This window comes from Nerophis lumbriciformis, linkage group LG10 (genome assembly GCF_033978685.3).
Source record: "Nerophis lumbriciformis linkage group LG10, RoL_Nlum_v2.1, whole genome shotgun sequence".
In the NCBI taxonomy this organism is placed as follows: domain Eukaryota; kingdom Metazoa; phylum Chordata; class Actinopteri; order Syngnathiformes; family Syngnathidae; genus Nerophis; species Nerophis lumbriciformis.
The window spans coordinates 54144752-54161230 of NC_084557.2; the positions used below are offsets into that span (position 1 = coordinate 54144752).

At 38.7% G+C, this 16479-nt stretch overlaps 1 protein-coding gene across 1 annotated transcript in view; it reads right to left on the minus strand.

The window, feature by feature from the left end:
• Nucleotides 1-1305: 1305 nt before the first annotated feature.
• kcnq1.2 (potassium voltage-gated channel, KQT-like subfamily, member 1.2) overlaps nucleotides 1306-16479 on the minus strand; it is a 413878-nt gene continuing 398704 nt past the window's right edge. The window contains exon 20 of the mRNA XM_061969396.2: nucleotides 1306-3715. Coding sequence (XP_061825380.2) covers nucleotides 3569-3715 — 147 coding nt within the window. The 3' untranslated portion in view covers nucleotides 1306-3568. The remainder of the gene's footprint in view (nucleotides 3716-16479) is intronic.

Genomic DNA, 16479 nt, shown 5'->3' on the forward strand with positions numbered 1-16479 from the left:
ACCCGGAATGACGGCGAGTATTGAATTAAGCGCGTAAGCGTGTCTCTCAATGTGCTGTTATGAGCTAGCAAATATAACAACTACACTACCCAGCATGCAACGATAGTTACGAGCATGCGCGGTAGCCCTGAGAAGCGTTGTTGTATGCTGGCAGTTAGAATGTGGTTATGAGCACGCTGTGAGAAAACGTTGAGAACTCAGTTAACACGCCTCGTCTGCATTATTTATAATTAGACAGACAACACACTTAATAGGAGCCATTTTGGGGTCTTTACATAAACACACAAATGGAAATGAAACGTCACATATCCCAGCATGCACCGCGCGCTTCTTCTACGGGGAAAAAAGATGGCGGCTGTTTACCGTAGTTGCGAGACCTAAACTTTATGAAAATGAATCTTAATATTTATCCATATATAAAGCGCACCGGATTATAAGGCGCACTGTCAGCTTTTGAGAAAATTAGTGGTTTTTAGGTGCGCCTTATAGTGCGGAAAATACGGTACTTGCCATGTCATCTGCTGGTGTCGGTCCACTCTGTTTCCTGAGATCCACGGTCAACGCAGCCGTCTACCAGCAAGTTTTAGAGCACTTCATGCTTCCTGCTGCTGACCTGCTCTATGGAGATGGAGATTTCAAGTTCCAACAGGACTTGGCGCCTGCACACAGCGCAAAATCTACCCGTGCCTGGTTTACGCACCATGGTATTTCTGTTCTAAATTGGCCCGCCAACTCCCCTGACCTTAGCCCCATAGAAAATCTGTGGGGTATTGTGAAAAGGAAGATGCAGAATGCCAGACCCAAAAACGCAGAAGAGTTGAAGGCCACTATCAGAGCAACCTGGGCTCTCATAACACCTGAGCAGTGCCAGAAACTCATCGACTCCATGCCACGCCGCATTAACGCAGTAATTGAGGCAAAAGGAGCTCCAACCAAGTATTGAGTATTGTACATGCTCATATTTTTCATTTTCATACTTTTCAGTTGGCCAACATTTCTAAAAATCCCTTTTTTGTATTAGCCTTAAGTAATATTCTAATTTTGTGACACACGGAATTTTGGATTTTCATTTGTTGCCACTTCAAATCATCAAAATTAAATGAAATAAACATTTGAATGCATCAGTCTGTGTGCAATGAATAAATATAATGTACAAGTTACACCTTTTGAATGCAATTACTGAAATAAATCAAGTTTTTCAAAATATTCTAATTTACTGGCTTTTACCTGTACATGTATGTATACATATGTACAGTATATATGTATGTATGTATGCAAACCTTTAATATATAATCATGAACACACTTAGATGAATCATGCAATTTATTTTGACTGTACAAGCTCTTTGACCCTAGTTCACTATAGGGTCAGTGATCTTTGACCCTCGTCCACTATAGGGTCAGTGATCAGGTCAATGCATACGTCACCACAGACATGAGTGAGGAGACTCTGACTGCTGGATAATTTCACTCCAAAATACATCCTGACAGAACTTCAGATGAAACTTTTACTCGGTTTTGGGCAAATAAATAACATGAATTTAAGTAAAACCTTTAAAATCGTTCTAGGATGACATTCTGACAATAAAATTACATTTGTGTACAAATATTGGGGTGTTTTCTTTTTTTTTTTTTTAGCAAATTGTAATTATGCAAGCAAGTACTCACCTGTGATTAATCCAATTTCCAAATGTGAGTAATCTGATAAATACTGTATATGTATATATATATATATATACTTATTGATTTGTAATTGATTCTCAAAACAATGACTCGATTTACAATCTAAATAAATAAAACATATATGTACATACAGTATATATATGTATGCATATACACTATATTGCCAAAAGTATTTGGCCACCCATCCAAATGATGAGAATCAGGTGTCCTAATCACTTGGCCCGGTGTATCAAATCAAGCACTTAGGCATGGAGACTGTTTCTACAAACATTCGTGAAAGAATGGGCCGCTCTCAGTGATTTCCAGCGTCATAGGATGCCACCTGTGCAACAAATCCAGTCGTGACATTTCCTGGCTCCTAAATATTCCAAAGTCAACTTTATTATAAGAAAAGTGAAGAGTTTGGGAACAACAGCAACTCAGCCACCAAGTGGTAGGCCACGTAAACTGACAGAGAGGTCAGCATAGTGCAAAGACTTTCTGCACAGTCACTTGCTACAGAGCTCCAAACTTCATGTCACCTTCCAAATAGCCCACGTACAGTACGCAGAGAGCTTCATGGAATGGGTTTCCATGGCCGAGCAGCTGCATCTAAGCCATACATCACCAAGTCCAATGCAAAGCGTGGGATGCAGTGGTGTAAAGGACATCACCACTGGACTCTAGAGCAGTGGAGACGCCTTCTCTAGACAGATGAATCACACTTTTCCATCTGGCAATCTGATGGACCAGTCTGGGTTTGGAGGTTGCCAGGAGAACGCTACATTTCGGACTGCGTTGTGCCGAGAGGAGGAATTATGGTGTGGGGTTGGTTTTTCAGGAGTTGTGCTTGGCCCCTTAGTTCCAGTGAAAGGAACTTTGAAGGCTCCAGGATACTGTCGGAGGCAGATATTTACATACAGTATATCCGAACTTTAGTGTTACTTATTTTCTTTCATAGTCATATTTGAAAACAGCTCGTGTTTTCTTTTCTTTACTCTAGCAAGTAAACTGTGTGTGATAACCTTGAGTTCTTTGGAATGTATTATGACTAGGGAGACGTTGTGCATGTATTATGGCTAGGGAGGGGGAAGGAAAGAGGGGTTTTGGGCGTTGGGAAGAGAGACCATTTTTTGGCGGCGCAATAGAATGTTCTATGGTTAGACTGGTCTCAAAAAGTATATTTGCAAAGCTTTGAAAATATACAACAAAATACCTATTCTGTCTCTGGTGGTTTTTCAACTCAGCTTTAAGTGTCGTAAAGAGCACGGGAGCGAATTGTGACTTGAATTCCCTGGGAGGAACAACTGGTCCAAAACGCATTTTGGACAATTCCATGGGATGGCACTCCAACTTCATATGTGAGTGAAGGCAGGTGGCCAAATACTTTTGGCAATGTAGTGCATTTGTACACTTTTGGAGCGTCATTGCATTCGTTATTCCCTCATCAAACTGTTTTTTTGAGGATGGAGGACAGAGTCAACATTTTAGTTTGACCTAACACTAAAAGATTCTCTAAAGTTCGGAAAAGAGAAGAGCATCAATTTTAATGAGCAGCACTTGAACCGATACTCCCCAAGCGGACACGTTGGCGTCCCCCACAGTGCGCTGCCCAGCCCTCCCTTGTTCCGTCACCTCCAAGCAGCACATTCTGAACCTCCATGCCAACTATAAACGCCGCACGTCCTCCTGCGTTTGGACTCTTTGGGAGAACGCCAGCGCTTTCACGGCTTGCTCGTTAGCTGTGGGAGGATATCAGGAGGAGAAGACGAAAGAAACCAGCGAGGAAGTTGGAGTGACTCCATGTTGCCCGTGACAGAAAAGAATGTGGAAAGTATTTCCTGCTCGTGGTGTTCAAGTGTGCTGGGAGCGTGGAGCAGACGTGACGCCGCGTTGTGGGCGTGGTCTCAGAGGCCTTCGTCGATGCTGACGCCCATGCGCTTCTGGATGGTCACCCTGCGGATGGAGGGCCTGGACGTCAGCTCCGGTTTGGGCAGGAAATGCTCCGTGAGGATCCGCAGAACCGAGTCCATCTTCTGGTCCATCTGATAGACCTGAGGGGGAGGGACAGAGGACATGAACTTTGGGCCTCTTTAAGAGTGTGAGTGACAGGAAGTCAGTTTTATTTATATCCTCCTCTGCACTGCACATTTGTGGATTGCATAACACACTTTTTTCTTTTTTTTCTCTCTCCAAAATGTGCAACTAATTAAAAGAATGGCGCAAAACCAACGTCCACTGCAGAGGACGCTGCTTTTAGGAGCACCGATTGACAACATTTAGTTAATTTTAAACATTTTTAGTCCTTTTAGTCCATCTTTACACATTTTAAACATTTTACAAATTTGACACATTTTGCACATTTTAGTCCAAAATGTGCAACTAATTAAAAGAATGGAGCAAATACAACGTCCACTGCAGAGGACGCTGCTTTTAGGAGCACCGATTGGCAACAAAAGGCTAACTTTCTTGTCCTTTTAGTTCATTTTTACACATTTTACACATTTTTAGTCATTTTAGTCCATTTTTACACATTTTGCACATTTTGCACATTTTAGTCCAAAATATTCAACTAATTGAAAGAATGGAGCGAAACCAACGTCCACTGCAGAGGACGCTGCTTTTAGGAGCACCAATTTGCAACAAAAGGCTAACTTTCTTTCCTTTTAGTCCATTTTTACACATTTTGCACATTTTACACATTTTTAGTCCGTTTAGTCAATTTTTTACACATTTTGCACATTTTACACATTTTGCACATTTTAGTCCAAAATGTACAACTAATTGAAAGAATGGGGCAAAATCAACATCCGATGCAGAGGATGCTGCTTTTAGGAGCGCCGATTGGCAACAAAAGGCTAACTTTCTTGTTCTTTTAGTCCATTTTTACACATTTTGCACATTTTGCACATTCTACACATTTTGCACATTTAGTCCAAAATGTGCAACTAATTAAAAGAATGGAGCAAATACAACGTCTACTGCAGAGGACGCTACTTTTAGGAGCACCGATTGGCAACAAAAGGCTGACTTTCTTGTCCTTTTAGTTCATTTTTACACATTTTGCACATTTTTAGTCATTTTAGTAAATTTTTACACATTTTGCACATTTTAGTCCAAAATATTAAACTAATTGAAAGAATGGAGCGTAACCAACGTCCACTGCAGAGGACGTTGCTTTTAGGAGCACCAATTTGCAACAAAAGGCTAACTTTCTTTCCTTTTAGTCCATTTTTACACATTTTGCACATTTTACACATTTTTAGTCTGTTTAGTCCATTTTTACACATTTTGCACATTTTAGTCCAAAATGTACAACTAATTGAAAGAATGGAGCAAATACAACGTCCACTGCAGAGGACGCTGCTTTTAGGAGCACCGATTGGCAACAAAAGGCTAACTTTCTTGTTCTTTTAGTCCATTTTTACACATTTTGCACATTTTGCACATTTTACACATTTTGCACATTTAGTCCAAAATGTGCAACTAATTAAAAGAATGGAGCAAATACAACGTCTACTGCAGAGGACGCTACTTTTAGGAGCACCGATTGGCAACAAAAGGCTGACTTTCTTGTCCTTTTAGTTCATTTTTACACATTTTGCACATTTTTAGTCATTTTAGTCCATTTTTACACATTTTGCACATTTTAGTCCAAAATATTAAACTAATTGAAAGAATGGAGCGTAACCAACGTCCACTGCAGAGGACGTTGCTTTTAGGAGCACCAATTTGCAACAAAAGGCTAACTTTCCTTCCTTTTAGTCCATTTTTACACATTTTGCACATTTTACACATTTTTAGTCTGTTTAGTCCATTTTTACACATTTTGCACATTTTAGTCCAAAATGTACAACTAATTGAAAGAATGGAGCAAATACAATGTCCACTGCAGAGGACGCTGCTTTTAGGAGCACCGATTGGCAACAAAAGGCTAACTTTCTTGTCCTTTTAGTCCATTTTTACACATTTTGCACATTTTACACATTTTACCAAGTTGTAGTCCTTTTAGTCCATTTTTACACATTTTGCACATTTTACGCATTTTGCACATTTTAGTCCAAAATGTGCAATTGAAAGAATGGAGCAAAACCAATGTCCACTGCAGAGGACGCTGCTTTTAGGAGCACTGATTGGCAACAAAAGGCTAACTTTCTTGTCCTTTTAGTCCATTTTTACACATTTTGCACATTTTTGTCCAAAATGTACAACTAATTAAAAGAATAGAGCAAATACAACGTCCACTGCAGAGGACACTGCTTTTAGGAGCACCGATTGGCAACAAAAGGCTAACTTTCTTGTCCTTTTAGTCAATTTTTATACATTTTGCACATTTTACAAATTTTTAGTCATTAGTCCATTTTTACACATTTTGCACATTTTACACATTTTAGTCCAAAATGTGCAACTAAATAAAAGAATAGAGCAAATACAACGTCCACTGCAGAGGTCGCTGCTTTTAGGAGCACCGATTGGCAACAAAAGGCTAACTTTTGACGCACGTTGTTGTCAGCATGTCTGTGATGTGGACGTAAGCACATATTACCCTACTGATAAATGTGTTGTTGCAGTAGCAGAGTCTCTAAACAGAAGTAGAGTCTCGAAACATGAGTACATTCTATAATAACACCAGAAGAAGATGCTAGATGTTGTACCAAGTATCATTATCACTGTACAGTGTTGCTGGTTGTTTTTAATTGAAACAAAGTCATTAAAAGACTGCAAACAGTTGAAAGAAATCTCAACAAAGTACATATTGTAGAAACAGCAGCAACAAATGAAAATATGGCAAAGTGATAAAACATTTTTTATGACTAATTAATAAAAACAGTTTTGTTTTAAATGTATGCAGACATGTTTTTAGCCTTTTTAAAGAAAATTCTATCATCAAAGCAGATTCGTCATGTGACCACGCCCATAACCACGCCCCCACCGCCACAGGTATTTCGGGAAAAGCCAGTGTTTATTTGGACAAAAGCACACACAACAACAAGTCAAGTTGAAAGCCTCGGCCCCGCTTCTACCTGCTCTGGTTAGCCACATGCAGGCGCTCACAGAATGTCTGCAAGATGGCGCTCTCTAAACGGAACATGAAAGTGCAGGACGGAGGACAAGAAGTCTTGCACGTCGTTAACATCAATGGCACTTTTATTGCTCTCCTCCCATTAGGGCGTGCGTCTGATGGGACGGACATTTTTATGCGTGAGCAGGACCTTTACAAGCTTTTAGTTGAGCTGAAATACGATCGCTACAGGAGGACGCATAAATATGAAATATGAGCCTCAGAAAGGAATGACTTTGTTTTTTTTCTCTCTAAAGACGACACAACTCTTGATTGCTGAGAGGAATGTGGCTTCCCAAAATCAAATGTACTTTTTACCACCAAATATTACAATCTATAAATCACATTTCACCAGGTCAGATGATGGCCTTCAACATGTGACATTGTGTTTTTACAGCCACAGGACAAGATTCAACAACAGCATCACAAATATCATTTCTGGTAGACAACTAGGTCATAAAAAATGATTTAAAAAACACATTTTAATTACATAAAACATGGGTTGTACATCAGTGCTTTTTGCTGTTTTATTTGGATATTTATTTATTTATTTATATGAAGAAAGTCACTTTCAATTAATTAGAATTATTTTATCAAATCAACATTAAAAAAATGGTAACATGATATTTTTTGAAACACATTAAAATATATATATACCTATACACACCACACACACCACACATACCTATACACACCACACACACTTATACACACCACACACACCTATACACACCACACACACTTATACACACACCTATACACACCACACACACCTATACACACCACACACACTTATACACACCACACACACACCACACATCCCTTTACACACCACACACACCTATACACACCACACACACCCATTCCCACCACACACACCCATACACACCACACACACCTATACACACCACACACACCCATACACACCACACATCCCTATACACACCACACACACCTATACACACCACAAACACCCATACACACCACACACACCTATACACACCACACACACCTATACACACCACACACACCTATACACACCACACACACCCATTCACACCACACACACCTATACACACCACACATCCCTATACACACCACACACCACACACACCTATACACACCACACATCCCTATACACACACCACACACACCTATACACACCACACACACCTATACACACCACACACACCCATACACACCACACACACCTATACACACCACACATCCCTATACACACCACACACACCTATACACACCACACACACACCCATACACACCACACACACCCATACACACCTATACACACCACACACACTTATACACACCACACACACCTATACACACCACACACACACCCATACACACCACACACACCCATACACACCTATACACACCACACACACTTATACACACCACACACACCTATACACACCACACATCCCTATACACACCACACACACCCATACACACCACACACACCTACACACACCACACATCCCTATACACACACCACACACACCACACACACTTATACACACCACACACACTTATACACACCACACACACCTATACACACCACACATACCTATATACACCACACACACCTATACACACCACACATAACTATACACACACCACACATACCTATATACACACACCTATACACACCACACACACTTATACACACCACACACACACCTATACACACCACACACACCTATACACACCACACACACTTATACACACCACACACACCCATACACACCACACACACCTATACACACACCTATACACACCACACACACCTATACACACCACACATCCCTATACACACCACACACACCTATACACACCACACACACACCCATACACACCACACACACCCATACACACCACACACACACCCATACACACCACACACACCTATACACACCACACACACATATACACACCACACACACCTATACACACCACACACACGCATACACACCACACACACCTATACACACCACACATCCCTATACACACCACACACACCACACACACTTATACACACCACACACACTTATACACACCACACACACTTATACACACCACACACACCTATACACACCACACACACTTATACACACCACACACACCTATACACACCACACATAACTATACACACACCACACATACCTATACACACACCACACACACCTATACACACCACACATACCTAAACACATATACCTATATACACCACATATACCTATACACACCTATACACGCCACACACACCACACATACCTCGTATACACACCACACACAGCTATACCACAGGTGTGCACTACTTGAGTGATTTAGGATGAAATGTGGAGTGAATATTTTGCAGGAGAGTCAGCCTTCATGTGCTGACTCAGCGACTCACACCGCCATCTGTCGGCTCTTTCCTCTCACTCCATGACTGCTGACAAACAGAGGCCGCCACACGAGAGCCCGGGTGTGCGCTGGGCAATGAATGGTAATTGGGTGTGGTAGTGGTGTCCTGGCTGCTTTGTGCAGCACATGTGCTTTGTGTCAGCGGGAAGACACCATTTCACATGAAGAAATACACACAAAAATGGGATTTGACCCCCAATGTTTGGGAAACATACCCTTCTAACGTGGTGACATACCTGACACCCCAGCAAATGTACTTCTTTTTAAACATATGTTGTCAATTGTTTTGTCCTGGCTGCTCAGTGCTAGATTGCTGAATTTGACTATTTAATTGAAGGGTAAGAGTACAGGATGAACCAGGGCTGTAACTAGTCTTTGACTAACTGACCAGGATGAACCAGGGCTGTAACTAGGCTTTGACTAACTGACCAGGATGAACCAGGGCTGTAACTAGGCTTTGACTAACTGACCAGGATGAACCAGGGTCGTAACTAGGCTTTGACTAACTGACCAGGATGAACCAGGGCTGTAACTAGGCTTTGACTAACTGACCAGGATGAACCAGGGTCGTAACTAGGCTTTGACAAACTGACCAGGATGAACCAGGGTCGTAACTAGGCTTTGACTAACTGACCAGGATGAACCGGGGTCAAACTAGGCTTTGACAAACTGACCAGGATGAACCAGGGCTGTAACTAGGCTTTGACAAACTGACCAGGATGAACCAGGGTCGTAACTAGGCTTTGACAAACTGACCAGGATGAACCAGGGTCGTAACTAGGCTTTGACAAACTGACCAGGATGAACCAGGTTCGTAACTAGGCTTTGACAAACTGACCAGGATGAACCAGGGTCGTAACTAGGCTTTGACTAACTGACCAGGATGAACCAGGGCTGTAACTAGGCTTTGACAAACTGACCAGGATGAACCAGGGCTGTAACTAGGCTTTGACTAACTGACCAGGATGAACCAGGGCTGTAACTAGGCTTTGACAAACTGACCAGGATGAACCAGGGTCGTAACTAGGCTTTGACAAACTGACCAGGATGAACCAAGGTCGTAACTAGGCTTTGACAAAATGACCAGGATGAACCAGGGCTGTAACTAGGCTTTGACTAACTGACCAGGATGAACCAGGGTCATAACTAGGCTTTGACAAACTGACCAGGATGAACCAGGGCTGTAACTAAGCTTTGACTAACTGACCAGGATGAACCAGGGCTGTAACTAAGCTTTGACTAACTGACCAGGATGAACCAGGGCTGTAACTAGGCTTTGACTAACTGACCAGGATGAACCAGGGCTGTAACTAGGCTTTGACTAACTGACCAGGATGAACCAGGGTCGTAACTAGGCTTTGACAAACTGACCAGGATGAACCAGGGTCGTAACTAGGCTTTGACAAACTGACCAGGATGAACCAGGTTCGTAACTAGGCTTTGACAAACTGACCAGGATGAACCAGGGTCGTAACTAGGCTTTGACTAACTGACCAGGATGAACCAGGGCTGTAACTAGGCTTTGACAAACTGACCAGGATGAACCAGGGCTGTAACTAGGCTTTGACTAACTGACCAGGATGAACCAGGGCTGTAACTAGGCTTTGACAAACTGACCAGGATGAACCAGGGTCGTAACTAGGCTTTGACAAACTGACCAGGATGAACCAAGGTCGTAACTAGGCTTTGACAAAATGACCAGGATGAACCAGGGCTGTAACTAGGCTTTGACTAACTGACCAGGATGAACCAGGGTCATAACTAGGCTTTGACAAACTGACCAGGATGAACCAGGGCTGTAACTAAGCTTTGACTAACTGACCAGGATGAACCAGGGCTGTAACTAGGCTTTGACTAACTGACCAGGATGAACCAGGGCTGTAACTAGGCTTTGACTAACTGACCAGGATGAACCAGGGTCGTAACTAGGCTTTGACAAACTGACCAGGATGAACCAGGGTCGTAACTAGGCTTTGACTAACTGACCAGGATGAACCGGGGTCAAACTAGGCTTTGACAAATTGACCAGGATGAACCAGGGTCGTAACTAGGCTTTGACAAACTGACCAGGATGAACCAGGGTTGTAACTAGGCTTTGACTAACTGACCAGGATGAACCAGGGTCGTAACTAGGCTTTGACTAACTGACCAGGATGAACCAGGGTCGTAACTAGGCTTTGACAAACTGACCAGGATGAACCAGGGTCGTAACTAGGCTTTGACTAACTGACCAGGATGAACCGGGGTCAAACTAGGCTTTGACAAATTGACCAGGATGAACCAGGGTCGTAACTAGGCTTTGACAAACTGACCAGGATGAACCAGGGTTGTAACTAGGCTTTGACAAACTGACCAGGATGAACCAGGGTCGTAACTAGGCTTTGACTAACTGACCAGGATGAACCAGGGTCGTAACTAGGCTTTGACAAACTGACCAGGATGAACCAGGGTCGTAACTAGGCTTTGACAAACTGACCAGGATGAACCAGGGTCGTAACTAGGCTTTGACGGTACCTGCTAATGTGTATTTGGGATCTGCATAAGTCCCAAACATTTGAAATCAAGGAGGCATGGCGGAGATAAATATCTTGCCTTCCAGAAACCTTTTTTTCCCCAATTGTGACGTTTTTCTCCCAAAGTGAGACGTTAGCAGATTAGCCATGCATACCCAAACACCCTTGGGCGAGTCAGACATTTTTAATTTATGTAAGACCAGTCGTACCACAATATTTCCACGATGGAACCCAGTAAAAGAAAATGATCTGTTGTTGGCTGCTTTAACCACCACATGTCTTCAACTGTGAAAAAGTCTCTCCGAGTGTGTGCAAAAAAGACTTTCACAAAACGACCTTTTTAATGGCGGACTCAGTTAGTAGTACTACTAGTTATGGCAATGAAGGAGACAATTAAACGGTAAGTAATACCAGTAGGTTAGAAATGTGTGAATGCTACATTAGCATTGTTAGCTCAAGTTTTTGTGTAGCTAGCTTGGCCTTCTACTGTATGACAACAGTGTCACCGTCCTCCGGCCAAATAAAGAATGATTTTTCTAAGAACAACTTCCAGTTGGATCAGTGCCTACTAGGGTCGTTCGGTATACCAGTACTAGTATAGTATCGCGGTACTAATGAATTAAAAACGGTACAATACTGTGTTTGAAAAGTACCGGTTCCCCCCTTTTTTCTTATAGGCTTGACATTGCTAGTTTTACGAGCAGAGGAGCATGTTGGGCAGCGCACACACACAGAGTACTTACAAGCAGACACAGCGTGTAGACAGAAAAGGGAGAATGGACGCATTTTGGTGTAAAAAGTCAAGATAAAGGTGAAGTTATAACACTGAAACACCCTCAGGAAGAGCTGCTTTAAGGCATGCAGATAACATCCATCCACAGTGTTTTAGCTACTTCTAAATCACTAATCCTGGCCTCCATGGCGACAAATAAAGTGAGTTTCTTACAAGTACCATTATCACTGGAGGAGGAGGAATAGCTAAACATGCTTCACTACACACCGTAGGAGGATACAATAGCTCACCGCCGTCACAATGTAAACAAACGCCATGGGTGGATCTACACCTGACATCCACTGTAATGATACCAAGTACAAGAGTGTATCTCGTTGATACTACATTGATATTTTTTATCGTCACAAAATCTTTTTTTTGTTTATAAAGTCAGTAAATACGTCCCTGGACACATGAGGACTTTGAATATGACCAATGTATGATCCTGTAACTACTTGGTATCACATCCATACCTAAATGTGTGGTATCATCCAAAACTAATGTCAAGTATCAAAGAAGAGAAGAATAAGTGATTATTACATTTGAACAGAAGTGTATTCTAATAAATAATAATATACTTAGATCAAGTAGTTAAACAATCGGGTTATTTTTATTTTATTTCTAAATGGGAAAAAAAATGTAGGAAAAAAAGAGCGAAATAATCAGCACGTAATGAGAAAAAGCTAGTCAAGTCAAGGAGTTAAACAATCAGGTTATTTTAATTTTATTCTTAAATGGTAAAAAAAAAATACTAAAAATGTAAGAAAAAAAGAGTGATATAATCAGCACGTAATGAGAAAAAGCTAAAATATTCTAATAAATAATAATATATTTAGGTCATGTAGTTAAACAAACGGGTTATTTGTATTTTATTCTTAAATGGTAAAAAAAATGATATTAAAAATGTAGGAAAAAAAGAGCGAAATAATCAGCAAGTAATGAGAAAAAGCTAAAATATTCTAATAAATAATAATATACTTAGGTCAAGTAGTTAAACAATCGGGTTATTTTTAATTTATTCTTAAATGTTAAAAAAAAATACTAAAAATGTAGGGGGAAAAAAGAGCTAAATAATCAGCACGTAATGAGAAAAGGCTAAAATATTCCAGTAAATAATAATATACTTAGGTCAAGTAGTTAAACAATCGGGTTATTTTTGTTTCATTCTTAAATGGTAAAATTACTAAAAATGTAAGCAAAAAAGAGCGAAATAATCAGCACGTAATGAGAAAAAGCTAAAATATTCTAATAAATAATAATATACTTAGGTCAAGTAGTTAAACAATCAGGTTATTTTTATTTTATTCTTAAATGTTAAAAAAAAAAAAACTAAAAATGTAGGGGAAAAAAAGAGCTAAATAATCAGCACGTAATGAGAATAGGCTAAAATATTCCAGTAAATAATAATATACTTAGGTCAAGTAGTTAAACAATCGGGTTATTTTTGTTTCATTCTTAAATGGTAAAATTACTAAAAATGTAAGCAAAAAAGAGCGAAATAATCAGCACGTAATGAGAAAAAGCTAAAATAATTTAATAAATTATAATATACTTAGGTCAAGTAGTTAAACAATCGGGTTATTTTTATTTTATTCTTAAATGTTAAAAAAAAAAAAAATACTAAAAATGTAGGGGAAAAAAAGAGCTAAATAATCAGCACGTAATGAGAAAAGGCTAAAATATTCCAGTAAATAATAATATACTTAGGTCAAGTAGTTAAACAATCGGGTTATTTTTGTTTCATTCTTAAATGGTAAAATTACTAAAAATGTAAGCAAAAAAGAGCGAAATAATCAGCACGTAATGAGAAAAAGCTAAAATATTCTAATAAATAATAATATACTTAGGTCAAGTAGTTAAACAATCGGGTTATTTTTATTTTATTCTTAAATGTTAAAAAAAAAAATACTAAAAATGTAGGGGAAAAAAAGAGCTAAATAATCAGCACGTAATGAGAAAAGGCTTAAAATATTCCAGTATATAATAATATACTTAGGTCAAGTAGTTAAACAATCGGGTTATTTTTGTTTCATTCTTAAATGGTAAAATTACTAAAAATGTAAGCAAAAAAGAGCGAAATAATCAGCACGTAATGAGAAAAAGCTAAAATATTCTAATAAATTATAATATACTTAGGTCAAGTAGTTAAACAATCGGGTTATTTTTATTTTATTCTTAAATGTTAAAAAAAAAAAAAATACTAAAAATGTAGGGGAAAAAAAGAGCTAAATAATCAGCACGTAATGAGAAAAGGCTAAAATATTCCAGTAAATAATAATATACTTAGGTCAAGTAGTTAAACAATCGGGTTATTTTTGTTTCATTCTTAAATGGTAAAATTACTAAAAATGTAAGCAAAAAAGAGCGAAATAATCAGCACGTAATGAGAAAAAGCTAAAATATTCTAATAAATAATAATATACTTAGGTCAAGTAGTTAAACAATCGGGTTATTTTTATTTTATTCTTAAATGTTAAAAAAAAAAATACTAAAAATGTAGGGGAAAAAAAGAGCTAAATAATCAGCACGTAATGAGAAAAGGCTAAAATATTCCAGTAAATAATAATATACTTAGGTCAAGTAGTTAAACAATCGGGTTATTTTTGTTTCATTCTTAAATGTTAAAAAAAAAAAAAATACTAAAAATGTAGGGGAAAAAAAGAGCTAAATAATCAGCACGTAATGAGAAAAGGCTAAAATATTCCAGTAAATAATAATATACTTAGGTCAAGTAGTTAAACAATCGGGTTATTTTTGTTTCATTCTTAAATGGTAAAATTACTAAAAATGTAAGCAAAAAAGAGCGAAATAATCAGCACGTAATGAGAAAAAGCTAAAATATTCTAATAAATAATAATATACTTAGGTCAAGTAGTTAAACAATCGGGTTATTTTTATTTTATTCTTAAATGTTAAAAAAAAAAATACTAAAAATGTAGGGGAAAAAAAGAGCTAAATAATCAGCACGTAATGAGAAAAGGCTAAAATATTCCAGTAAATAATAATATACTTAGGTCAAGTAGTTAAACAATCGGGTTATTTTTGTTTCATTCTTAAATGGTAAAATTACTAAAAATGTAAGCAAAAAAGAGCGAAATAATCAGCACGTAATGAGAAAAAGCTAAAATATTCTAATAAATAATAATATACTTAGGTCAAGTAGTTAAACAATCGGGTTATTTTTATTTTATTTCTAAATGGAAAAAAAAATGTAGGAAAAAAAGAGCGAAATAATCAGCACGTAATGAGAAAAAGCTAAAATATTCTAATAAATAATAATACACTTAGGTCAAGTAGTTAAACAATCGGGTTATTTTTATTTTATTCTTAAATGTTAAAAAAAAAAAATACTAAAAATGTAGGGAAAAAAAAGGGCTAAATAATCAGCACGTAATGAGAAAAGGCTAAAATATTCCAGTAAATAATAATATACTTAGGTCAAGTAGTTAAACAATCGGGTTATTTTTGTTTCATTCTTAAATGGTAAAATTACTAAAAATGTAAGCAAAAAAAGAGCGAAATAATCAGCACGTAATGAGAAAAAGCTAAAATATTCTAATAAATAATAATATACTTAGGTCAAGTAGCACTAGTGTGCCGTGAGATACAGTCTGGTGTGCCGTGGGAGATTATCTAATTACACATATTTGGGTTAAAAACATTTTTTGCAAACCAGTAATTGTAGTCTGCAAATGATGTGTTGTTGTTGAGTGTCGCTGCTGTCTAGAGCTCGGCAGAGTAACCGTGTAATACTCTTCCATATCAGTAGGTGGCAGCCGGTAGCTAATTGCTTTGTAAAGGCAGGTAAAAAGGTGTCTTATGCTTAAACCAAAAATAAACAAAAGGTGAGTGCCGCTAAGAAAGGGCATTGAAGCTTAGGGAAGGCTATGCAGAACGAAAGTAAAACTGAACTGGCTACAAAGTAAACAAAAACAGAATGCTGGACGACAGCAAAGACTTACTGTGGAGCAATGACGGCGTCCACAATGTACATCCGAACATGACATGACAATCAACAATGTCCCCACAAAGAAGGATAAAAAC